Source organism: Salmo salar, chromosome 01 (genome assembly GCF_965601325.2).
Source record: "Salmo salar chromosome 01, fSalSal1, whole genome shotgun sequence".
NCBI classification, from domain to species: domain Eukaryota; kingdom Metazoa; phylum Chordata; class Actinopteri; order Salmoniformes; family Salmonidae; genus Salmo; species Salmo salar.
The window spans coordinates 44,614,638-44,640,550 of record NC_138291.1 but is presented as its reverse complement, the minus strand read 5'-3'; the positions used below and the strand labels follow the sequence as shown (position 1 = coordinate 44,640,550).

The 25,913-nt window shown below is 42.1% G+C and overlaps 2 protein-coding genes across 7 annotated transcripts; both read right to left on the bottom strand.

Moving 5' to 3' along the window:
* Window positions 1–4,965: 4,965 nt before the first annotated feature.
* On the bottom strand, window positions 4,966–17,349 carry map7a (microtubule-associated protein 7a). Of its 4 annotated transcripts, none has more exons than XM_014197501.3 (17): window positions 16,684–17,349; window positions 15,443–15,565; window positions 14,952–15,026; window positions 14,550–14,708; window positions 12,418–12,581; window positions 10,158–10,260; window positions 9,757–9,885; window positions 9,228–9,466; window positions 8,713–8,885; window positions 8,222–8,514; window positions 7,866–8,019; window positions 7,415–7,607; window positions 7,161–7,265; window positions 6,855–6,890; window positions 6,321–6,532; window positions 6,171–6,223; window positions 4,966–5,851 (listed from the first exon to the last, which is right to left on the bottom strand). In XM_014197501.3, exons 1-17 carry the CDS (start codon window positions 16,838–16,840, stop codon window positions 5,841–5,843), a joined length of 2,379 nt encoding a protein of 792 aa, XP_014052976.3. In that variant the 5' UTR covers window positions 16,841–17,349; the 3' UTR covers window positions 4,966–5,840. The 4 variants fall into 4 exon arrangements, with proteins under 4 accessions (XP_014052976.3, XP_014052958.3, XP_014052989.3 ...); XM_014197483.3 differs by having other exon boundaries at window positions 8,201–8,514; window positions 16,684–17,348; XM_014197514.3 differs by having other exon boundaries at window positions 8,201–8,514; window positions 9,285–9,466; window positions 16,684–17,347.
* Window positions 17,350–18,317: 968 nt separating this feature from the next.
* Window positions 18,318–24,584, bottom strand: LOC100196682 (Wilms tumor 1 associated protein-like). Of its 3 annotated transcripts, none has more exons than XM_014195693.3 (8): window positions 24,420–24,584; window positions 23,770–23,813; window positions 23,576–23,631; window positions 23,422–23,480; window positions 23,183–23,310; window positions 22,767–22,945; window positions 21,521–21,675; window positions 18,318–19,325 (listed from the first exon to the last, which is right to left on the bottom strand). In XM_014195693.3, exons 2-8 carry the CDS (start codon window positions 23,794–23,796, stop codon window positions 18,751–18,753), a joined length of 1,179 nt encoding a protein of 392 aa, XP_014051168.1. In that variant the 5' UTR covers window positions 23,797–23,813; window positions 24,420–24,584; the 3' UTR covers window positions 18,318–18,750.
* Between the last annotated feature and the right edge of the window lie 1,329 nt (window positions 24,585–25,913).

Genomic DNA, 25,913 nt, shown 5'->3' with positions numbered 1-25,913 from the left:
GGGAGCAATTTCCAAATGCCTGAAGGTACCACGTTCATCTGTACAAACAATAGTACACAAGTATAAACACCATGGGACCACGCAGCCGTCATACCGCTCATGAAGGTGACTCGTTCTGTCTCTTAGAGATGAACGTACTTTGGTGCGAAAAGTGCAAATCAATCCCAGAAGCACAGCAAAGGACCTTGTGAAGATGCTGGAGGAAACAGGTACAAAAGTATCTATAACCTGAAAGGCCACTGTGCAAGGAAGAAGCCACTGCTCCAAAACCGCCATTAAAAAAAGCAATACTATGGTTTTTCTTCACTACGGTGGGGACAAAGTTCGTACTTTTTGGAGAAATGTCCTCTGGTCTGATGAAACAAAAATAGAACTGTTTGGCCATAATGATCATTGTTATGTTTGGAGGAAAAGGGGGAGGCTTGCAAGCTGAAGAACACCATCCTAACCGTGAAGCACAGGGCTGGCAGCATCATGTTGTGGGGGTGCTTTGCTGCAGGAGGGACTGGTGCACTTCACAAAATAGATGGCATCATGAGGGAGGAAAAATATGTGGATATATTGAAGCAACATCTCAAGACATTAGTCAGAAAGTATATGAAAATTAGAAAATTTGTGGGCAGAACTGAAAAAGCGTGTGCGAGCAAGGAGGCCGACAAACCTGACTCAGTTACACCAGCTCTGTCAGGAGGAATGGGCCAAAATTCACACAACTTTTTGTGTGAATCTTGTGGAAGGCTACCCAAAATGTTTGACCCAAGTTAAGCAATTTAAAGGCAATGCTACCAAATACTAATTGAGTGTATGTAAACTTCTGACCCACTGGGAATGTGATGAAAGAAATAAAAGCTGAAAGAAATCATTCTCTCTGCTATTATTCTGACATTTCACATTCTTAAATTAAAGTGGTGATCATAACTGACCTAAGGAATTTTTTTCAAGGATTAAATCAGGAATTGTGACACTGAGTTTAAATGTATTTGGCTAAGGTGTATGTGAACTTCCAACTTCAACTGTATATGCCTTCATTCTTGCTGGTTAGTGAAAGGTGAAAGTCATGGCACATATGTGGGATGTTGTGTTTTGTCAACATTTTATTTTAACCCAACATGACTCTGTTTTCCAAACTAGATGTAATCTCAATTTGCTTCATTTTTGTTGTAGACTCAAACAGAGAAGATATCGTGTCAGCTGATTGGGTGGTTCCACTACTGGGTTTAGCCAAGTGTTATGATCCTCAAATTCAAAATAATGCAGTTTGGGCCCTTTTAAACCTCACACTGTCTGGTAGGTCTGCACAGGAATATGTCCACCAGTAGATAATATACATATCTCAGGTTGCCGCCACATTCTGGGTTGTTGCTGTGTTAATATGTTCAAAATGGGTGGAGTTTAAATTACACTTTAGTGGGCTATGCTCAGCTTTTGTTGACTTTTCAAAATAAGTGATGTGTGTCACTGTTAACCATAGAGATCAATCAAGAATAGATTGTGTTCCCAACATTAATTATGAACCCTCATAACTCATTCCTAGACATACTCACCGGCCAGTTTATTGGGTAAACCCATCTAGTACCGGGTCGGACCCCCCCCCCCTTTGTCTCCAGAACAGCCTGAATTATTCGGGCCATTTTATAAGATGACGGAAACGTTCTACAGGGATGTGGGTCCATGCTGACGCGATCACACAGTTGCTGCCGATTGGACAGCTGTACATTCATGCTGCGAAACAGCCCATTCCATCTCATCCCAAAAAGCATTTTTGGTGAGGTCAGGGGACTGCACAGGCCACTCAAGTAGACTGAACTCGCTGTCATATTCCAGGCAATATTCTTCCACTCCTCAAATGTCCAGTGTTGGTGATTGCGTGCCCACTGGAGACGCTTGTTGTTGCGATAGCCCATCTGTGACAAGGATCGACGAGTTGTGCGTGCCGAGATGCCATTCTGCACACCACTGTTGTACTGCGCCGTTATTTGTCTGTTTGTGGCCGTCCTGTTAGCTTGCACCATTCTTGCCATTCTTCTTCGACCTCTCTCATCAACGAGCTGTTTTCGCCCACAGGACTGCCGCTGACTGGATGTTTTTTGTTTGTCACACCATTCTTGGTAAACCCTAGACACTGTTGTGCGTGACAAGCCCAGGAGGGCGTCCGTTTCTTAGGTACTGGATCTGGCACGACGATCATACAACACTCAAAGTGGCATAGGTCACTTGTTTTGCCAATTCTAACATTCGATCGAGCAGTAACTGAATGCCTGTCTGCCTGCTTTATATAGCAAGCCACGGCCACGTGACTCACTGTCTGTAGAAGCGATCCATTTTCGTGAACAGGGTGTACTTAATAGACTGGGCAGTGAGTGTATGTCTCCATATCTGGCCAATATGAGGTGTGCCTTCTTTTACCTGTCCATTAATCTTGCATTGCATCAGCCTGCATTAGCCTTGTTCTTTGTTTCTAGAGAGGACGATGAGTGCTATGTCAAGAGGGAGCCATTCCTGTCCTGACACTTCTGTTTCAGTCCTCCAACTGTGAGGTCCAGGTAAAAAAAAAATCAACTGTCACGGTCTCCTGTACATTAACCAAATTTTCCTGCATAAAATAAAACACGTTAAGTATCAGTGTGCTGCAGGTATTTTTGTATTTATGAAACGGTTGGAACAAAATGATGTAGCACAATGGTCAATGTTTGTGCTTCCTTCGTCACGTGGTGAGCTTGTTAATAAATGATCAAATTGACACACATTCTTCCTGAATGTCAGTTCCACAGCTGCTAAGCAACATAGCCACTGTCCCTGAGCATCGTCCCAAAATGTTGGGCATTAGAGACTGTTTTCTGTTGAAGTCTCTGCAGACGCTCATGTCCTCATCAGTGCAAAAGGCCAGTTAAGACCAAACATTACCTTATGTCGAACAAATGTTACACTCTGAACCCAGGTCTGCATGACAGAATACCTTTCAGTGTGACGTACTATTTCAGGTATTTCAATTACTTTTAAATACATTTCAAAACAAGTAGTTGAAGATTGGAATGTTTTTGGAAATACATTTGGAAGGTATTTGAAAATACTCCAATACACTCTCATGCAGTTAACCCGGGCATTTGAAAATAGCATTTGAAAATACTTTCAAATACTATTTGGTTTTTACAAATAACCATTCAAATACTCAAATAAAATTACTTGTTTTGGGCTGTGTATTTGAAAGCACTCAAATACACAGAAAAAAGTACTTTAAATAATAAATACTGAAATACACATGTATTTGAACCCATATCTGCTGCCATGTAATATTTTCTTACACTTGGGGCTCCTGAGTGGCACAGCGGTCTAAGACACTGCATCTCAGTGTTTGAGGTGTCACTATGGACACCCTGGTTCAAATCCAGGCTGTATCACAACCGGCCGTGATTGGGATTCCCATAGTGCGGCGCACAATTGACCCAGCGTTGTCCGGTGTAGGCCGTCATTGTAAATAAAGAATTTGATCTTAACTGACATGCCTAGTGAAATAAAAAATGTGATGATTGTAAAAAATATTGGCAATCATACAAATGTAGCTGCTATTGGGAGCCATGCACTGTCATTAACCTTTGTTGTGTTGTCTAGGACTTGATGGACAGTGTGTGTGTGTAACAGGACTTCTCGAGGCCCTTGTGACCTTAGGAGACTGTTCTGTGTGTTACAAACAGGAAGTATCATCTGACCAGCTGGGGTGAGAGGATTGGGGTCAATTTCAGTTTATTTTATTTAACTAGTCAAGTCAGTTAAGAACAAATTCTTATTTACAATGACAGCCTACACCAGCCAAACCTGGACCAATTGTGCGCCGCCCAATCACGGCCGGTTGTGATACAGCCTGGAATCAAACCTGGGTGTCTTTGTGACGCCTCTAGCACTGAGATGTAATGCCTTAGACCACTGCGCCACACGGGAGCCCAGTTAATTCCGCAATAAACTGAAATTCCAAATGCTATTTTTGTCAATTCTTTTCACTCATTTCGATCGCATTTGCCCACAAAAATGACCCCTGAAGATGTTTCAAATTTGAAAATGCAGCGCTGTCCTATAGGTCTGCTTCCATTATCAGCAAACTAGTGATGAACGGTAATATGCATGTATTTTGTTTGTTTTCTAGTTCCTTGATTTTATCTGTGACTGGTACAATGACTGATAGTGTATTTCTAGCAATAATACATATATTTTCAAATGCTATACTGTGTCTGTAAGCCAGGTTGTTCCATTTGTGCTCTTCTATGTATTTTATTGTTGCTCGTATATCATACAGACCATGTCATCCAACTACTGACACAACACTACGCCGCCATCTCAGAATATATACTGATGTACCTCAAGAATCAGGAAGTGAGTTTCCAGCAGCCGAGCATTATGCAATCTCAAAGGTTTGTCATGGTTTTGTAAAAAGTTTGCCAGTCATGCTGTCTATGCCTAAAATAGCACATTTCTGTAGTTAATATCTCAGTCAACATTAAATTCTAGTCATTTGTCCTGAGCAAGTTAGCACTAGTGGATTAACATAAGGGCAGGTACATGAAGTTATAGTCAAAAGGTGCGTTTTGTCATGTTATTTTTCAGACTAAGAGGTGTCCGTGGTGATGAGTGGTAGTGCGCTGGACGAGCAGCTAAAGAGGGTGCATGCACAGACAAGAGTTAGACGATTCAGAATCCTCTGTCCTCCTGACCTGTCCACTGGAGCCCTCTCTGCCTCAGGAGACAGACTGAGATGTGGGACATGCGTATCACTGTTTGTACTGACTTGCCATTACCTTTGAACGTGACAACGATTGCTGCGGCATGTCATGATTATGATTGGGGTGTGTTATTTTTGAGTGTTTACACTGGTGTGTTCTGAGGGTTTACATCCATATTGCACTGGTGAATATATATATATATATATATATATATATAATATATATATATTATACAGAATTCAAAAGCTTTGTATCAGCGCATTGCTTTATTTGTTTTTACACTTTTGTACATTTTAATAAACAGGCTTACATTTTACACTTTATACTCTTCTTTTTATCATTTGTTTTCGAAAATGATTGCACAATTTCCAAGAAGGGGACTGCCAAAACACTTTGCAAGTGGTCAACCACGAGTGAGTATAATACTATAAACCACACATGTACTGTAACTATGCTGAAAATAAGTACCATAGCAGATTTTTTTTCAATTATATTCCACAAAAAATAGGGAAAGTCAGACAAAGTGGTCTTTATATGAACTCAAAACTAAAGCTTTTAGTCTGAGACTAGCACACAAGTTCCAATACACAAACTATCCTACTATCTCTGCAAGGCAAAGTGCTCAAATAGCAGCACAGTTAGTCAACGCTTAGGGAATAAGCTAAAGCACGTGACTAAAAACATCAGTCATGATTGTGAAACAGAGAGAGAATACATCTTTTCCCAATTGATTGCTGACTCCCACCGAAGCGAACTCATTTTTTATCACAGGTTAAATCTACAGATATGCGGCCTGAGCCCTCATTTAGACTAGATAAGACAGTCATTGCAGAAACACTGAACAAGCAAGCTCCCATGTCTAGTGTTGTAGATAGTGATACCTCATGCAGCTCGTGCCACTTTGGATTAAAGAGAAACGTGACCAGATGGTGATCGACTCCGAGATAGGAAAGTCTTCCAGGGAAAAGGAGTGTGTGTTGGTTTCACATCACATGCACTCTCTCAAAGTGCAGGGCAGGAAAAAGGCTGCAGTTATTCTTTTCATTGCTGATGGAGAGGAAAAAACCACCACAGCTGTGGAAAGATTCTTGGATGGGTTGTCTTCCCCCTCTCTGATCTGTACGATACTCAGATAACTTCTGAGGAATATGTAATAGGAAAAGGGTTAATACGATCAAATCAGTTGATTCACGTCATACTTATCTTAGACTCAGAAGTACATACAGCAAACATTATTGAATGGCCTTAACTATGCAATCAGCTTCATGGTTCAAATCACACACAGTCTCTCAAGATCCAATCATCTCTTGGGGTGTGGGGTGGTGATTTGCTATGGGGGTGCCCCCTGCCCAGCCCACCCTTTCACTCCTGACATTTGAACCATGAGCTCTTTCGTTCAGGACTTGAGTGTAATATCTACATAGCATAAAGATGAGCTGACGGAGGATCAACTCTCACCAGTTCGCTGATGGGACTGGATCTCCTCCATGCCTGTCAGAGTTCTCAGGGACCTGAATGAATGAACCAAAACGTGCTTGTCAACAAATACAGTACATAACTTCTGATGACATGATCAGACAGACAATCATAAATACACTGTGGATATACCTGCGTTCTTTGAAGGCCACAACAGGAACCATGTCTTCCGTGTCACTCAGACCTAGCTTGGACGGCTTGGTCCCTGTCCCGACAACGACCTCTAGGTTGATGACCCCTTCTAAAGTGCCTTTGCTATTCTTAACAGGCTCAGTGTTCTCTTTTGGTTGGGCTTCCTCTGGAGAGGAGGAGTTATCGTTTGAGTTCCCATTCAGGACAGGCTTCTGCATGAAAACAAAACAATAATGTAAATTTGGTCAAGGCAAAGGCAAGTTCTGTTTATTTTTTTAAGTAAAGTATGGTTAATAACGTTGGTATTTGAGGCAGTGTTTTGCTAAAACCACTGTACCTTTGGGATGGAGTTCTGCATGAATGTAATCACATCAGTGTCGTCAAGGGCAAGTTTGGTTAGTTTTTTTTAAATGGTTAACAACTATGCTACTTGTGGCAGGAAAATACAAGTGTTTTTTGTTTCATTTTAAGCCAAAGATGGGTAAAAATTGGTAGGTGTGGCAGAACCCAAGTGCTTCAGGGCAATGTTCTTACTTCTTTCCTAGTTCTCCTCATGATCAACTCCAGTCGCTGAAAACAAAAAAAGGCCTGTTAAAAGACTTGAACACTTTTATGATAAACTATCACCCTTACTTTAGAACAAACGTTTTTTTTTGTGAAGCACAAAACAAGAATAACCGCTAACTTCCCTCCACCCAATGTATTGAAGTTCCCCATAATTGAGCTCCACTGTATAGGGATCATGGTTGCTGCTTGTAGTCAATTGTACACAATATGGATCCCCAGATTATCTTATAAGCATTTCAGGATGATCAGAACATTTCTCTCTGTCTCTTTCACCTTTTTTCTCTCCTGTCGTTGTTCCTCCTCCTCCTGGAAGTGTTTGTCTCTCTCCAGCCTCTGCTGCTCTGCCTTCTCCCTGGCCTGGGTCTCCTCCAACTCTCTCTGGGACACAGAGAGCGGAAGGATCAGAATGGGACAATGTATTATTTAGTGTTTCCATCTATTTAATTTGAAGGTGCATAAATATCTGATGGCAATCTGACCAAAGCACTTTCTAGCACTGTACAGTATTCATAGAGCACATCCCTCACCTGCTTCTGGAGGAGAGCAGCTTCCTGCATGGCTCTGAGGGCTTTCTCTTCTTCTGCACTGGCTCTCTCCTCCTCTGCATGTTTCTGCTCATCTTCCTCCCTCCTCTTCCTCTCCTCTACCAGCCACTTAGCCTCAGCCTCCAGCCGTGCTCGCTGCTCTACCCTCCTGCGCTCCAGCTCCTCTCTGCCTCGCCTGTGATCCCACATAACATAACATTTGCATAACACCACACCATACATCACATTACTATACAAATGAATCTGAACCTCTGAACACACGCTAAATGCCCTCTTAGACTCCCTAAGCTGACAAATAGGTCCACAAGACACAACTGCATACTTGTATTTTACGCGAAAAGATTACTCAACAGATTTTGTTCATACTGGGAAGATTAATGTTGGGTCATTCGAAAGAGAGATGGGAAGATGTAAGGTGGCCCTCCCTCCGTACCTCTCAAACTCCTCCCTGCGCAGGCTTTCCTCCTCCTCTCTCTCTCTCTTCAGGCGGGCCTCTCTCCTCTTCTCGGCCAGGAGACGCGAGGCCTCCTCTGGGTCCATGGTGCCAGCAGAGGGCCTTGGGCTGGGAGTGGCTCCAGGAGGGAGGGCTGAGGAGGTGGACATGTCATAGGAGTCACTCTGAACCAAAACACACTGATCCAAATTTCCTGATTGTTTTTCAAAGAGTAGAACTCGATATTCTTCATTGGAATTGACCCCAACCCCACACTCAAGAATACAATATCTGAAATGTACCTAGAAAATACATAGTAGTTGATGGCACAGTACCTTTCACTTTTAGATGCTCACCCTCATCTGCACTGCCTTCAGTACTAAGTGTGGTTTCTCTCTGAGTCTGATGTTCTGGGGAGTGTAGGAATGGTTGGACCTGGTCCCACGCTGCAGCTGGGGTCCTGATGGGCCGTGAGTTCCCAGGGGACAGGGTAGGGTTGGGGACTGGAGCCCCAGGAGAGATGGTCTGGCTGGCCTGTGAGTTCCCAGGGGAGAGGGTAGGGTTGGGGACTGGAACAGTGTCCTCCTCTGGTACAGGGTCCAGTTCCAGCTCTAACTGCTGTGATAGGGGCTGTCTGATCACAGGTTTACTGAAGAAAAAAAAAGAAGCGGAGAAGACTTTTGTTTAGATAAATAAGTAAACAACGTCAAAAGGTGAGGTTGGGGTTGGTTGCACAATATGCACAATATTCTCAACAGAGTGATATCATTGTATGAAAGAAATTCGGTACAGTAATTTGTGTGAAAACAACATCCAGACACAATAACAGATGGAAGGACAGTCATACCGTTCTGGGGAGGGCACTGCTGCTCTGCACTGTGGGTTTGTGGGTAACGCTTTCACGCCAGCGTTGGGTAGTGGGTTTGTTGGTAATGCTTTCATGGGAGCGTTGGGTATGTGAGGCTGCTGAGTATTCCTCCTGGCCGTCCTCTCATTTTCCTCCTGCTGTGCTGCTTTTAACTTCGTAATAAATCAACAGGCAGGTTACAAGATTATCTTTCTGCAGTCTTTTTAAGACTGCAGAAAGACATGAAAGTGATTGAGGCTTATTGCCAATAAATGGTATGACAATTAATATAATTTACCCAACAACATAGCATAAATATGATAGTAAAATGAGTCAGAAGGAATAGAGTCTGTTTATTGTCTTCCTCCAAGGAAATTATTTCCCACAAGTTCGTACATTACACGGAGACAAACCAACAACACCATCCCACCAACCCAGTCGACCCAGACATTTACAATGGTAGAGATAAAACGATCTATCTCTATGTTTACAATGACATTTCCAGCAGGTATTACCTGTGCCGCATTGATGGATCTATGGCTTGTACGGCTGTGACTGGGGGAGGTGGCTACCTGGTAGTTTGCCTGGATGATAGACCGGTAGTCAGCCCGGTAGTCAGCCCGGTAGTCTGTCTTGAGGTCTGCCTGCGCCAGGTGGTGGTCAGTTGTGCCAGAGCGGCGTGGTGATTTGTGAGAGTTGGTGGCAGTGGCAGGCATGGAGTGGCATGAAACTGAACGGGGACAAATATGGACAACTGAACCAGTGTGTATGTTTGTTTCATTGTTGTGGAGCAATGGAGTGAGGGTTAGCAAGTGATACAGTGAAAGAATGTGTCCAAAAATGGTTGAAAAAAGGAAAAGAAGCAGAGTTAGTAAATTATTTACTTGAGAAGCCTTACCATTTTTGTGGGAATGTAAATATTATGTCCAAATATCCATATATTTTAACAAAAAATACACTATTTATATGTTATTTTTTCTTAGATTTAGATCTGGTTGTCATCATTTCCTATATATAACTGTTATTCTACATTCTGTAGAGTACCTTCTTCTTCTCTTGACTGACAATTATGACTCCTGCTCCTGCTCCTGGCTAGGTAGGAGCAGGTAGGGGTGAGGAGGCGACTGACCAGAGCCCTCTCCCAGGCAGTCAGGGGGGAGCGGCGAGGAGCTACTGCAGTAAAGCCAAGCATAGTGGGGGAAAGCCAATACACAGGGACAGAGATAATGGTAGAAAATACAAAACAGAGATAGAAAATACAAGTAAGAAAGGGTAGGAAATAGGAGGAAAGTGAAGAAAAATGAAGGTTAAAAGATGTTACAGGGTGAAAAATAAGTTCGGTAGCATAAGGGTTAAGAGGATGAAAGTCAAAAAGACACTAAAAAGTAGTACACTATATAGGAGTAGTACACTATATAGGAATAGGGTGACATTTATTAATTTACCGCTCTTGTTGTCGGTCTTCCTTCCTCGAGAGCCCTGGCTGAGTCTCTGCTTAATCCTCTGGCTCTTCTCCAAGGTCTTCTTCACCACAGACTCATAGCGCTCCTTCAGACCACAACACAAACCTCAGTGTCAGTGATATAGTAGTCTCTTCCCACATCCACTGTAGATACTGAGTTTGAGCGCTATGACTAGTGATACAGTAACTTGGTCCCAAGATCCATAACATCATAACTTAAAATCGTTTAGCTTCAGATATGTACACAAAATGTGGAAAACAGCATCTGTACATTTTCTTCTCTGTGGAAAAACTGTTCTTATATGAAAAAGCTGTAAAGCAACACTGATGCCCACAATAGACACCTAAACCGAAGTAACTGTTGATCCATGCCGACCTGGAACCAACAGGACCCTGAGCAGCTACTATCCCTAAGTCATAAGTCTGATAAATATTTAGTTGAATAGTTAACCAAATAGCTACCCGGACTCTCTGCATTGACCCTTTTTGCGCTAACTTTTTTGACTCATTACATACGCTGCTGCTACTGTTTATTATCTGTCACTTTATTCCTAGTTATATGTTCAATACCTGTCAAAAGGTTGGACACACCTACTCATTCAAGGGTTTTTCTTTATTTGTACTATTTTCTACATTTTAGAATAATAGTGAAGACATCAAAACTATGAAATAACACATTTGGAATTATGTAGTAACCAAAAAAGTGTTAAACAAATCAAATATATTTTAGATTTTAGATTCTTCAAAGTAGCCACCCTTTGCCTTGATGACAGCCTTGCACACTCTTGGCATTCTCTCAACCAGCTACATGGGAAATGTTTTTCCAACAGTCTTGAAGGAGTTCCCACATATGCTGAGCACTTGTTGGCTGCTTTTCCTTCACACTGGTCCAAATCATCACAAACCATCTCAATTGGGTTGAGGTTGGGTAATTGCAGAGGCCACCCTCCTTCTTGGTCAAATAGCCCTTACACAGCCTGGAGGTGTGTTTTGGGTCATTGTCCTGTTGAAAAACAAATGATAGTCCCACTATGCGCAAACCAGATGGGATGGCGTATCGCTGCAGAATGCTGTGGTAGCCATGCTGGTTAAGTGTGCTTAGAATTCTAAATAAATCACTGACAGTGTCACCAGCAAAGCACCCCCACACCATCACACCTCCTCCTCCATGCTTCACGGTGGGAACCACACATGTGGAGATCATCCGTTCACCTACTCTGCGTCTCACAAAGACATAGCGGTTGGAAGCTAAAATCCAAAATTTGGACTCATCAGACCAAAGGACACATTTCCACTGGTCTAATGTCCATTGCGCGTGTTTCTTGGCCCAAGCAAGTCTCTTCTTCATATTGGTGTCCTTTAGTAGTGGTTTCTTTGCAGCAGTTCGACCATGAAGGCCTGATTCACACAGTCTCCTCTGAACAGTTGAAGTTGAGATGTGTCTGTTACTTGAAATCTGTGAAGCATTTATTTGGGCTGCAATTTCTGTGAACTTGGGCTGCAACTCTAATGAACTTATCCTCGGAATGTTCTGTATTAACTGACCTTCATGTCTTAAAGTAATGACTGTTGTTTCTCTTTGCTTATTTGAGCTGTTCTTGCCATAATATGGACTTGGTCTTTTACCAAATAGGGCTATCTTCTGTATACCCCCCTACCATGTCACAACACAAATGATTAGCTCAAACGCATTAAGGAAAGAAATTCCCCAAATTAACAAGGCACACCTGTTAATCGAAATGCGTTCCAGGTGAACACCTCATGAAGCTGGTTGAGAGAATGCCAAGAGTGTGCAAAGCTGTCATCAAGGCAAAGGGTGGCTACTTTGAAGAATCTCAAATATAATTTGTTTAACACTTTTTTGGTTACTACAATTGCCATATGTGTTATTTCATAGTTTTTATGTCTTCACTATTATTCTACAATTTAGAAAATAGTAAAAATATACAAAAACCCTGGAATGAGTAGTTGTGTCCAACCTTTTGACTGGTACTGTACACTACATATTTACCTCAATTACCTCGAACCCCTGCACTTCGACTCAGTACTGGTACCCCGTGTATATAGCCAAGTTACACTCATTGTGTATTTATTATTACTTTTCTATTATTTTTCTATTTTCTTTCTCTCTGCATTGTTGGGAAGGGCCCATAAGTAAGAAGTTCACTGTTATTCTACACCTGTTGTTAATGAAGCATGTGACAAATTACATTTGATTTGACCCCCCAGGCACAAGAACTCACTGATTCCTCCTTCATTCTCTGCCTCCTCTTCTCCTCCACGGCAATGCGCCTCCTCGCCTCCTTCTCTCTCTGCTCCTGAAGCCTCCTCTTCCTCTCCTCCATCTGCTGCTCATAGTGACGCATGGCCCGCTCCTCTCGAGCCAACCGGTACAGCTCTCTGGAAACTACAAGTACATTTAGTTGAGTTTGGTTTGTTCAGTGGTTCTCAACGTCCTTTGTTATGGAGCCCTCAATCACATTTTGCTCTGTCCCGAAGTACCCCTTCATATGGGATTGACCGGGGTTGGTTGTCACACTTTTTACTCTTGTGTGTATTTCTCAGCACCAGTATATCTTACAAGACTCTTTAAATATTATGCATTTTATTAGCATTTTATGCCTTGAGAATTTTTATTTATTTCACCTTTATTTAACCAGGTAGGCAAGTTGAGAACAAGTTCTCATTTACAATAGCGACCTGGCCAAGATAAAGCAAAGCCGTTTGACACATACAACAACAGAGTTACACATGGAGTAAAACAAACATACAGTCAATAATATAGTAGAAAAATAAGTCTATATACAAAGTGAGCAAATGAGGTGAGATAAGGGAGGTAAAGGCAAAAAAGGCCATGGTGGCGAGGTAAATACAATATAGCAAGTAAAACACTGGAATGGTAGATTTGCAGTGGAAGAAAGTGCAAAGTAGAAATAGAAATAATGGGGTGCAAAGGAGCAAAATAAATAAATAAATACAGTAGGAGAAGAGGTAGTTGTTTGGGCTAAATTATAGATGGGCTATGTACAGGTGCAGTAATCTGTGAGCTGCTCTGACAGCTGGTGCTTAAAGCTAGTGAGGGAGATAAGTGTTTCCAGTTTTAGAGATTTTTGTAGTTCGTTCCAGTCATTGGCAGCAGAGAACTGGAAGGAGAGGCGGCCGAAGGAGGAATTGGCTTTGGGGGTGTCCAGAGAGATATACCTGCTGGAGCGCGTGCTACAGGTGGGTGCTGCTATGGTGACCAGTGAGCTGAGATAAGGGGGAACTTTACCTAGCAGGGTCTTGTAGATGACCTGGAGCCAGTGGGTTTGGTGACGAGTATGAAGCGAGGGCCAGCCAACGAGAGCGTACAGGTCGCAGTGGTGGGTAGTATATGGGGATTTGGTGACAAAACGGATGGCACTGTGATAGACTGCATCCAATTTATTGAGTAGGGTATTGGAGAATAACATGACATTTTGAGTAAATTTGTGTGTGTCTATATGTTTGCACATACATGTGTGCATGTTTGGATGCGTGACAGAAAAAAATGTGTGTGAGAGAGAGGCAACGAAGGGGGCTCTTTATAGCAACAGCACAAAAGGGCTTGGGATTTATTGTATACTGGCAGTCAAAATGTTGACAATGACAACCAACCCCACATTCCATGTGACGACAACCCCCCTCCCCCCCCAATGCTAATTAGAAGATGCTAGTTACCACATTGGTTGGCCTAGGAACTCGTTTGAAATATGGCTCCCCTTTTCCTCTTTTCAACAAACATAATTGTTCCAGAATGCTTCCAGAATGCTTCCCTGTGGCTCAGTTGGTAGAGCATGGTGTTTGCAACGCCAGCATGGTGTGTGCAACGCCAGGGTTGTGGGTTTCGATTCCCACGGGGGGCCAGTACAAAAAAAATATAAAATAAATGCATGAAATGAAATGTATGCATTCACTACTGTAAGTCGCTCTGGATAAGAGCGTCTGCTAAATGACTAAAATGTAAAAAAAATGATATAATTCAAACATTTAAATATAAAATACAAAGAATCTATTTCTTCACACTCACCTATGAAAAACACAAAATACCCTCACCTCAATGTTTTGAAATGCTGACATGAATTGACCAGGTGGATGAGTTCTTTTAAAGAATTCACACATTTTAACTTCAAAAATATTACACAGTGCCATTTAGATTGGGACTAAATGGCACTGTGACAACCAACACGTGAGAAAAACAACCTCGCTCTCCCCTTCAACTGATCAACAGGCCTATGTTCTTATGAGTCTTCCCAAGTACCCCCTGGGTATAAGGCAAGGTACACCCAGTGGAACTAGTACGTCATATTGAGAACCAGGTTGAGAACCCCCATCATCACGGGTGTTGGCTACATACCAAGCTGTTTCTTATGCTCCTCCCTCCGCTCCAGCGCAGTCCTCCTCTTCTCCTCCTTCTCTCGCTGCTCCTGTAGCCTCCTCTTCCTCTCCTCCAGCTGTTGTTCATAGAGACGCCTGGCCCTCTCCTCTCGAGCCAACCAGCCCAGCTCTCTGGACACTGCAAACACATTGTGGGACTTATTAGCCACAAAAATATCAGTACCCTGGTCCCAGATCACTGTGCTGTATAGCTAACTTCTAATGAACTAATTTGGCATGACAGTTTCCATGGGAGCTGGCAAAAAGACAGCACAAATAGACATGGACCAGGTTACTAAAATACTTTCAAGAAACGACAAAAATAAGTGACAAACAATTGAGTGGTATTAGCTGTAGCGTCATCATGTGTTGTTATACATACCAAGTTGTTTCTCATGCTCCTCCCTCCGCTCTTTCGCTAGTCTCAGTCTCTCATCAACCTTCAGTGCCTGTGGGCCTGGAATATTAGATAATATGTCACATTCACTCTACATCAAGTACATACATTAAACAGTATGCGTTTGGTGACATTACTGATCATGACAGGGAGTTTAAGATGGTTCTGCTGCAGCTGAAGCTTGGTTCAAATGAAGTGTCACTATTTCTTTCAGTCAGAAAATATGTTTACAGTTGGGGGACTTTTTTTTTTTTTAGACTTAAAGTTAAGACATTGGGGGGGGGAAGGACAATGTCAGGTTATACTCAAACTTTTGTAAGGACAAAGCATGACATTGATCATGTCTTGATAACGGTGATGCACGTCAGAGGAAGACCACTCATGACGGATGACCCACAAAGAACAAGCAGTACCCCAGGCACAGAGAGAGAGAGAGAGAGAGAGAGAGAGAAAGAGAGAGAGAACTGATGTATGACCTGCTGGGTTTCCATGGCTGGTTGTGTTGTTACTGATCACAGCTGATTTGAAGGAGGCAGGAACACATATGACTGCTCTCCTCTTCTCTGAATTACAGGGCTTCATGTCGTCATTGCCTTTTTCTAAAACGAAATAAAGAATTGAAGAGAACATCCTGTTTAGGTCTCTCTGACTTTTTCAGCTGACTCAAAAGGACTGTTATTTAGTCAGGATCGTTAATGAGATGAGAATAAGAAACGATAAGTACATGTTTATGACAAGTATAACTGCATCATCATGGTTTATACCTGCTGGAAAAGTACGAGACACATGACTACCTCAGAAAAAGATAACTGTAGTATAAATTGCTTAATACTAGATACAGTGGGTCATATCATTGCAGTTTCCAGAAAATCGACTGGTCGTACTTAATCCAGGCACTAAGCCTCTAGGCTGAATGTTAGCTGTTAATAAAAGAGCTATTATAATATGCCTGTTCCTGTTGTGCCTTGCAGGGGTAAACAAATGCCAGCACCTGACACAAGTCTTCATGGAGATGGCTAAAACAAACAAGCAAATAGAGGCAGAAGAGGATAAGAACAAAGACATGCTTCACAGGAGGTCACTAAATAGTGATGTGAATTTTGGTGCAAGAGACGTACACCAGAAATGATCTTTCTCCTGCAAGAGATGGACACGCAAAAAGGATCTCCCTTGACACTCGACGCTATAACAATGGGCATGAATGTATCTTACTGAATCGGGCCTATGATGAGTGTTGATGTTTACCACAGTGGAGATAGAGGGGATTCAGTAAGCTACATCATTACCTCACTGTTTACAAAACAAAATGGCAGTAGAGAATAGGATGAACGTCTATGTAGAAGTGCGAGGCAATATCAGATCCTCTGATCCATGGACATTTCCAAATTGCCCTGCCGTACATGCTACAAAATAAATCTAAGTTAAAATAATGACTTCATTATCTGGCCTAGATACATGATGGACCATCTCCCCACTGAGGATGGACTAGAAGGGAGAGGTTGATTCTGGCTGATTCTGGTTCGGATAGCCTGTCCTGTATATAAACACAGTAAAGCTACAATACCGACCTCCATGTCATTCTATAAACAGAGTGAACACTCCACAGCAAATCTATCATCCTCACCATATCAAATAAACAGCTACCCACCACCCTGTATGCCTGCTTTTCTATAAGCACAGTAAAAAATATATACAGTATCAAAACCACAGTATTCACCTCCCTGTCTCCCGGCTCTGCTCTCCTTCTGGTTGTCTTGATTATCTCTGGTAGAAAGCCCCTTTCTGTCTTCTTGGGATACTGGCTTCTTGCTGGGGGTCTCCCTCTGCTTCTCCTGTATCACAGCCATGTTACTGCTATGCACAGAGCAGGGCATACCACAGCTCTGCCACACAACAGACTCTCCTCCTCCTCTCCTCCTTTTATATTTCTATTTTAAGATGCCTGTACTGTACCGAAGGTCCTCCTGGTCCCCTGTGCTCACTATGCAGCTGACCGACTGCCTCTTGCTTCAGCTGCTTGCTCATCTGGGCATTTCAAACAAATAGAAGAGAAAAAGGGAGGAAAAAGCCCTTTGGGGTAAACTGATAGAACCAGCTGACTTGCTGGGTTCTGGCTTGCTAGATCCTGCATCCAGGTCCAGTGAAGTGGAAAGCACAGATATGCATGATCCAAATAACACTGAGAAAAATCTGTGAGAATATAAAATATTTTTCTCTCTCCCAGTTCCTATGAGGGTCCTTTACAAGCTATATTAGAGACATGGATGCTATATAGCTTAGTGAAAAGCTCTATCCTCCTTTCTCTGGGGCTGGCTACTGTACTGAAATGGTTACTTCCCTTTTGACTATCTCTCACAGCTCACAGACTCTGGAGTGCTACTCTGATCTCTTTAGCTACTGTCATGTACTGCAGTCCTGTCACTTTAATTCAACCCATCCCACCACCCACTGCTGAGTACAAGCAGCCATAGACCCGCATCCCAAATGGTACCCTATTCCCCATGTAGTGGACTACATTTGACCTGGCCCCACGGTCAAAAGTAGTGCACTACATAGGGAGCAATTTTGGACTGAGCCAGAGCCAGCTAAATAGATAAGAAATATTCAGTGCAGAAGAAATAGGGGAAGGAGGGAGGGAGGCAAAGTCAGTCACTGGCAGGCAAATTAATCCATCTGGCCTTGTTCTGTGAATGGTTGCCACGACAACAGTGGTACAGTGCTGTACTGTGTGTCTCTATCCCAAATGGCATCCTGTTCTCTATATAGTGCCCTGTAGGGCTCTGGTAAAAAGTAGTGCTCTACACAGGGAATAGGGCGCCATTTGAGACATGGACATTAACTCGCCCTGTTGCACCCCACTGTTCTCGTTATGAATCTGAGGCAAGGGATGGAAGGATATTTATACCTTGCAATCCCACAATGCTTCACTCTAGTCTGGGTGAGTCAGCATCATCATCAACCACTAGATGGAAGTCTTTCCCTGTTGGCTGGAGGTGGGCAAGCCTCGACCCTTAATCAAACCATTGTAGAGAAGAATACAGTGAGTGTAATGACTGGCAGCAGAGGGACTCGAGACGGCCTGAATTTACATTTCAGCCTCTAGGAGAGTAGCTTAGCTTTAAGCCTCCTTCCATCTAGGGGGATGTCTCAATACTCTGCATTGTTTTCCTTTCTTAGTCTCTGATGAAGGGACTGGATAAGAGCTCTTCTCATGTCCTGCATGATCCGTCACGGAGGAAAGGACATAGGGAAAGGAATCATACTATTGAGTTATCAATTTATCTTAGTCCATCTGGACACTCCACCTAATGACAATCTACAACTGATTATTCATACAAAGTGAGATGCTCATTACATTAAAAACAATCTTTATTGTACTTCAGTCTGGAACGAACATCTACAAACTCAGGATGTCATATTTTTTGTAAACATTTGTTTTTCACAATAAATGGGAAATCATAATCAAGTTAAAAACGAAAGTATTCAGCACATGAAGACTTGTTACACTTAAAAAAAGTAAAAGTCTGACTTCGCCTTGTTATCATAACACATCATACGTGCACAAACAGACGATGTACTAATAAAAAAATCTGGATGAACGTCTATCACTGAATATCATCACATTCAACAACTACTGGTGAACCTTTTCTAAAGATGGGGCATACATAACATTTCATCAGTAACCTATGCCAGTATTCTGGGCCATGATTTCTATCCATTGAAAGTTGAATCCACGAATAGGCTTACTCTGGGTCCGGGAAACCAGCCATAAATATCTGAGACCCTACCCTGTAACATTCAACCCATTCTGGGTATGGCATGAGCCCACAGTCCTGCCGCCTTTGCTAGAACTAGTCCGTGCCACTATCCTGTCCTCCTGAGGGTCCTGGTTTGAATTTGTCTCTATAAAGTGTTGTGTGACGGAGGTATCACTACCTGTGGGGGAGTCTACAGTCTCATAACCCTCGCTAAGCTGGTTCGTTATGGTCCTAAAGTGGCTAGAGAGCTTGGAGTCTGTGCCTGTGGCGGAGGGAGATGGAGACGGTAGAGACTCCTGATCCTGCTCCGTATTGATGCCTGTCTCTGCCTCTGTGAATGGGGAGGGGCCAGGAGCTGTCTCTGTCCTATCAAAGGGGCTTGGGTTGCCTGGTCCGTTGGCCTTGGCCAATCCTGCCTCGCAGTCTTTGCTAAAGCCAGCCTCTGACTCTGGGTGGTGGTCCAGGGGGGCCGACCCAGGAACAGAGCTCTCTCTCAGGGTTAGCTGCTGGCGGGTCTCCCGGAGCTGCTGCTGGAGGACCAGGATGGTGCTCTGCATGCCCTCCACCTCTTCGTCCAGCTGGATGATGAAGTCGTTCAACTCTGTGTGGAGACCAGAGAGACAGACATCAATATTACAGCAGTGAACACACACCCAATTACCCATAACAAAAATGTATGCATTCACTGACTACACATCACTTTGGATAAAAGAGTCTGCTAAGTGGCTAAATTATATTAGCATGGAAGAATGAGAGTAAATTATATTAGCATGGAAGAATGATAGCGCCACAACATATCAAGGCAGCGGTATAATATACTGTATAACATATTAATCAAATATGTACCACTAGGGCTCTAAAGTGCAACCTGGAGTTATATTTGGGGAAAACCAGTGCGACAAAACGAAAATCCTATAAAAAATTAAATGCGTAACAATTTGCCGCTACACTCTTCTCTACACTGTTCAAACAAGACAGACTGCCTCCCACGGCTGCTTGCTTCCAGTTCCCGGGCCACACACACACACACATCAAGCCCCACCCTCTGCCACTAAAGTAGGCAGCACATAGTTCCTCAGTGCTGTTTGTTTTCTCAACATGTTGTCAATTCATGCACTCAAAGTATTCTTCCAAAACAAGAACAATGCTGCTTTCCACATTGCTTCTAAATATGAATCATCAGGTTCTTTATTTTATTATTATTTTGTGAGTCAGTTAATCATTTTGATTTGCGAGTTAGGATAAAGCTGCTGGCATGTGCCGAAAATTATGGTCATCTAAATGTTGACTGCAAAGTAGGCTTACCTGGCAGAACAAAATCATGATGATATGTGTCAGTCAGAGGGCATTTGTTTTGCAAACTCTACCATCACATATGGCCTTGTATAGTAGAAAAACACTGCTAGCCAAACAATGGTCTCTTGCTAGGCACACAATTGAATTGACGGACAACTACACCCTCCAAATGTTTTTATTTTCACTCAAGTGGTCTCCTGATGTGGTTTAAGCATTGTTGTTAGAAAAAAAAAAGTAGGTTCTATTAAAAAGTGCTTTTGAGAGTGAAAACCTGAAAACTAGGAAAACTCAGAAACCTGGAAAAAATACATCCAGGAAAACGGAATTTACCAAAAGATCAAACTGATTTCATAGGGCCCTACAACTGTATAGTGACGGTGTAAAATCGTTAACAATAACTCCCTTTGAGACTGCACAAAGTTTATTTTCTCCTTCCAAACAATTAATGTAAATATGATAGTCAAGTTCAAATGTAATTATTTGTGTATGGAGGGTAGGTCATTATAGGCTACTTGTTCAACCAACAAATTAAAGATAAAATGTAAATGATATAGCATTATCTGCTTTCCCAGGCCAGTACTCTTTTCATTGCAGATGTGCCACTTGCAAATTAACCTGAATGCCAAGCACTGCAAGCGCATGCTAATTTAAAAGATGGCTAGTCATTATTAGCCTGGTTCTGGATAGAATACAGGTCAATATCGCACGCAGTGGTTTAAAATCGGTGCGACCCAATCATGTGCTGATGCAATCAACTGATAAAAATTGTGTGTAGAAAGTTAGAGCCCTGTGCTAAACACTAACTGGCTAACTAAATGAACTAGCTAGGGCAAAGAAAACATTAGCTCTAATGCAGGCTGCTACCAGCGGTGGTATAGATCAGCATGTTTGTTCAACGGCATGTTCTGAATCAGATAGCCTACTGTAAAATATTTGTCTAAATGCAACATCTATTCAAATGTGATTAGGATCCCCCGGGAAACACCGACCAACAATTTGGTTCCTACACTGTCTTAACTCCTACCTGGCTTTTTAAAATTTTATTTAAATGTTATTTGTTGTAATGCCAAACACCAACCACAGAATTAGAATAGATCATTCTATTTCTATGATTCCAACAGTTTACCCAGGTGTTTTGATCTATCGCAAGCCAAAACACAATATTTGGTTGAAAAAAAAATCACAATTCGTTTTTTTTTGCGCAGCCCTACTAACAACCTGGTAACTTTACCAGTATATGCAAACAGTTGGTGGCACAGAAAGAAAGTTAAAGTGATAACTTCTTCAGAAAATGTGCTTTAAAAGTAAGGATTCATAAAGGCTATATCTCAAACGACTAAAACTGATTTTTCTCATGCTCCTAAATTTGCTGTGGTGGTGCTCCTAACTTCTCAAAGATAGGAGCACCAGTGCTAGCAATTATTTATTTTCATTTAGAGCCCTGTGTACCACACAGAAATAGTGAAATAGCTAAGGATATAGAGAGACTACAGTACTCACCATCCTGGCTGCTCTTGAGCTCCTCGCTGTACTTCTTCTGCAGGGCCAGCTCTGCCTCCAGCTGGGCGATACGACCCTGAGAGATCTGTCTGCCCAGCTCCTGGTTCTCCTGGATCAACATCCTGCACTTAGCCATCAACTTCTTTCCAGTCTGGCTGCAGAGGAAACAGGGGTTAACGTCAACATGACGGACTATACATACAACTATGTATACATGTATGTATACATGCATGTATACATACAACAAAAGACAGTCCCAGCAGCCCTAATGCTAAGTCCCTCAAATATATCATTGTGGGTTATTTAAGATACCAAATCATACAGCAAACAAGTACTATCTGCATTAGCGTGATGGCAACCAAGATTCAAGGCAATATGATCCTATATCATATAATACAATATACATTTTGCCCATTTGACTTACCAAGTGCTTACATTGCTACATGAACCAGTTAGTTTCTAAAAAAGTTCAACATTTCAGTGAAACCATTTAAACACATACATCTGAACTAGACCTTGGTAACACAGGCCTGCTTTTAACAGTGCTGTCAAAACATTGCACAATTCAACTGAACAGAAAAGGTTTGGATTATTGAGCGATTAATAAAATGAAACAGTCATACCTGGGTATCGTTCATATTACTGAAAAAGGTGTTCAAGATGACTCCTTGAAGCAAGCCCAGGATCACTATAACAAATGTCTTTAGTCTTTAACAGTCTCTGGACTGGGCCTTGTGCAAGTCCCTCCATTTTCAACTCTTTAATTTAAATCGATATCTATACTCTATGTGGAATGGGGTCAAGTTAGTTTAAGTTAGCATTTATTGGAGAAAGCATGTACTAAGTAAGGAGACAAGTTGTGTGATGTAGGCCTAAGCCATTCACACTGAAATGTTCCGATCAAACCAAACAAAGTATAGCAATGTTCCTAGCGGGAGAGGGTTTGGAGGTTGAGTGTCAGTGACCATCTCTTCTGAGCAGTCCCGATTCCTTCAAGCCCCTTAACAGGGTCACTCAGAGCTGAAACCAGTTCACCTGACAAAGAGTTTATGACATATGCAGGAGGAGTAGTGGGGCTGATCTGATCTGTCTCTCTTTCCTTTTTAAAAAGTCACAGTCATGTTTGAGCGTATTGCATTTTCCTGCCTTCCTTTCCCTCCATTTTGCATTCTTGCAGAAGAGAGTCAGTTGTCTGGCTGGCACAGTCTTTGGCTGGAGGATCGAGGGTTATTTTGGTTTGGTTTACCTATCAGGTGTAAATTTCCAGGCACTTAGTTCATTTTGGGCTTGCTCCAATTTGTCTTTGTTCTCTTCCAGTTCGCTCTTCATCTTAAGGAAAAACAAGTAGACCGCAGGGTCCACCATAGTAGATCTCAGCTGGGCCACATTGGGTTGCTGGGCTTGCTTCAGGTACTGGATCTGGGTCTGAAAATAGGTGAAAATAATACATTTGTCAACCATGTGTAACCAGAGCACTCAGGTCCCAAAAAATAGCAACAGTAGGTACAGTAAATCAAGTTTCCCCATTAAAACATGTCCATATCACATGTTACTTACCAACTGTCATGTCTTGATTTGTGACAATTTCTGCATTTTCACACAGGGTTTGAAAAACTCAAACCAATGGACTTCAGACACAGAACACCACATGACCATACTCACTGTGCATTCTTGCATCTCCTGCTCCTTTGTGGCCAACCTCATAACAAGGATGTTCTCTCTCCTGGCAGCCTCTTGTTGCTGCTGCTTCAGCTTCTCCTCAGACTCCCTCAGGCCCGTCACATCATTTGCTGCGGAGTCAAAATAGGATACATTTCAGTTGCTTGTGCAGACCTTTGAAGAGACTATTTGTTCAATGGGCATTCATGCATGTTAACATTTAAGAGTCCAGCGTTACTTACAATTCAATTCAGAGTATTTTGTCTCAAGTATCTGCACATAAGCATCCTCCTGCTTCCACCTGAAAGAATATTAAACTATTCATAAAGGTGCATATGAAGAAAAGTAATCTTGCAGACTTGCACACTAGCAAAGTTAGCTAATTTATAGCAATACCTTTCACAGAGCTCCTCTCTGGTCAAAGTCTTCAGATCACCTTCACTGAGGCGAACCTTGATAGGCAAATGGGATAATTGATCAGTATTAATACTGAGACTTTTGACTCTGGTCTTGACCAGGTAGTCATTTGAGGCAAAAGCCAGCTTGAGAAAGATTAATGTAGCCTGGTTAACGTTACTTCTTGAACTCACCTTTTTAGGTAAAGGTTCCTCAGTCATTCTGGCCTTGGGGATACCTTGAAATTATATATAAATCAGAGCTTGATCATTATATAGTTTAGTTAGCTAGCGTTAATTATAATTAAGTGTTGTAGCACTAGCAGCTGCTAGTTAGCGACCTAGTTAGCTCTCTAAAATGTTGCTAGCTGGCCTAACGTTAGCTAGCTAGCAGGCTGGTTAGGTAACCGTAACGTCCGTTAGCCCACATCATAGTTAGTTAGCAGATATTTATCAAATATAGGGAAATCATTTATAATATAGCTAGTTAACTACCTACTAGTGTTGGTAAACGAGCTCATTTCACTTCAATATTGCTAGGTCGGTAGTTTCTAGCTCGGGTCTATGCGCGCATGCGCCTGATCTGCACTACGACGCATGCACATGGACCAGAGCTATTTTTGCTGTAAACAAAGTAGTTCATGTTTTGGATAAATTACAGCTTTATTTTGGCGAGTAACGAGAGTATATTGAAGCCAGTCAATTATCAAAAACGGATTATATGCAGCGTGTTGAAGAAAGCTCAAGCCGCACGTAACGCCCTGGAACAGAGCTAGGTAGATTCTCGCTAACTAGCTGGTTGAGCAAGCTCAGCTACTGTACCTAATATCTGGCAATACACTCACCTGTAAGCTTGAAAGGTGAACTTGGTCAGTTAGGCAAATTATGCATTAACAGTTTAGTCTAACTTGGTATATTATTACAGACTTAGGTTGCTGGCTCCATGTTGTCGCCGCCAAATGATGAAACGCAAGTGCACGAGGAGTGAAAGCGTCACAACAACTTGTGGGATTGTGCGCGTGTCCGAGGCTAGGGATGTCTTCTTTTTCCTTTGTCGTCTTCTTCGAGGAGGTTTAACGGTGGTTGACATCTAATAAATGTTGCATTACCGCCACCTACTAGACTGGAGTAGAACTCCCGTATACTTTGCTCTTAGGGCTAGGCCCCATTTTCTCCATTTCCGCCTAAATTACGTGCCCAAAGTAAACTGCCTGTTGCTCATGCCCTGAAGCCAGGATATGCATATAATTGGTACCATTGGAAAGAAAACACTTTGCATTTTGTAGAAATGTTAAAATCATTTAGGAGAATATAACACAATAGATATGGTTGGAGAAAATCCAAAGAAAAACCAACCATCCTCTTAGAAAGGCAAGTAAAAGGTCATATTGAAAATTAGCTTCCTGGATTCCTATGGCTTCCACAGGGCGTCAGAAGTCTATGTTCAAGGTTTCAGGCTTGTAACTTCAAAAACAGAATAAGAAATATCAGCTTTTGGAAATTCGTGTTTGCGCGCGCCATGAAGACAGGACGCACCTGCTAAAATCGATTTTCTATTGAACATACTTCTTTCCGTAAGAAATATTATAGTTTGATTACATTTTAGGGTATCTGAGGAGTAAATAGAAATGTACTTTCACTTTCACTTGTTGAAACAAACTTTAGGGGTAGATTTTCGGATTCCTTTCTCAGCATGTTGAACGAGTGGATTACTCAAATCGATGGCGGCAATTAAACATACTTTTTGGGATATAAAGAAGGATTTTTTTCTAACAAAACAACACCACATGTTATAGCTGGGACCCTTTGGATGACAAATCAGAGGAAGATTTTCAAAAAGTAAGTGAATATTTTATCGTTATTTGTTAATGTATGAAACCTGTGCCGGTGGATAAATATTTGGATGTGGGGCGCCGTCCTCAACACTAGCATGTTTTCGCTGTAATAGCTACTGTAAATCGGTTAGTTAGATTAACAAGAATTTAAGATTTCAGCCGATATAAGACACTTATATGTACCTAAATGTTTAATATCCATAATTTTTATGATTATTTATTTGAATTGCGCACCCTCCAGTTTCACCGGAAGTTGTCCCGCTAGTGGGACGCCTAGCTCTAACAGGTTTTAATAAAAAAAAAGGGAAATAAATTACCAAATACCCTACTATCTATACTCATTAAAAACCCACCACCATACTCCACTATTTAAATCTATCTACCTCAGGCCAACAGCCTGAAAGGACGAGACACCACCACTCAACACACCCTGTAACTCTTCTGATGTCAAGTCTCGTACACCCAAATACTTCTCTACAGCTGCCAGCACAACCTACATTTTTT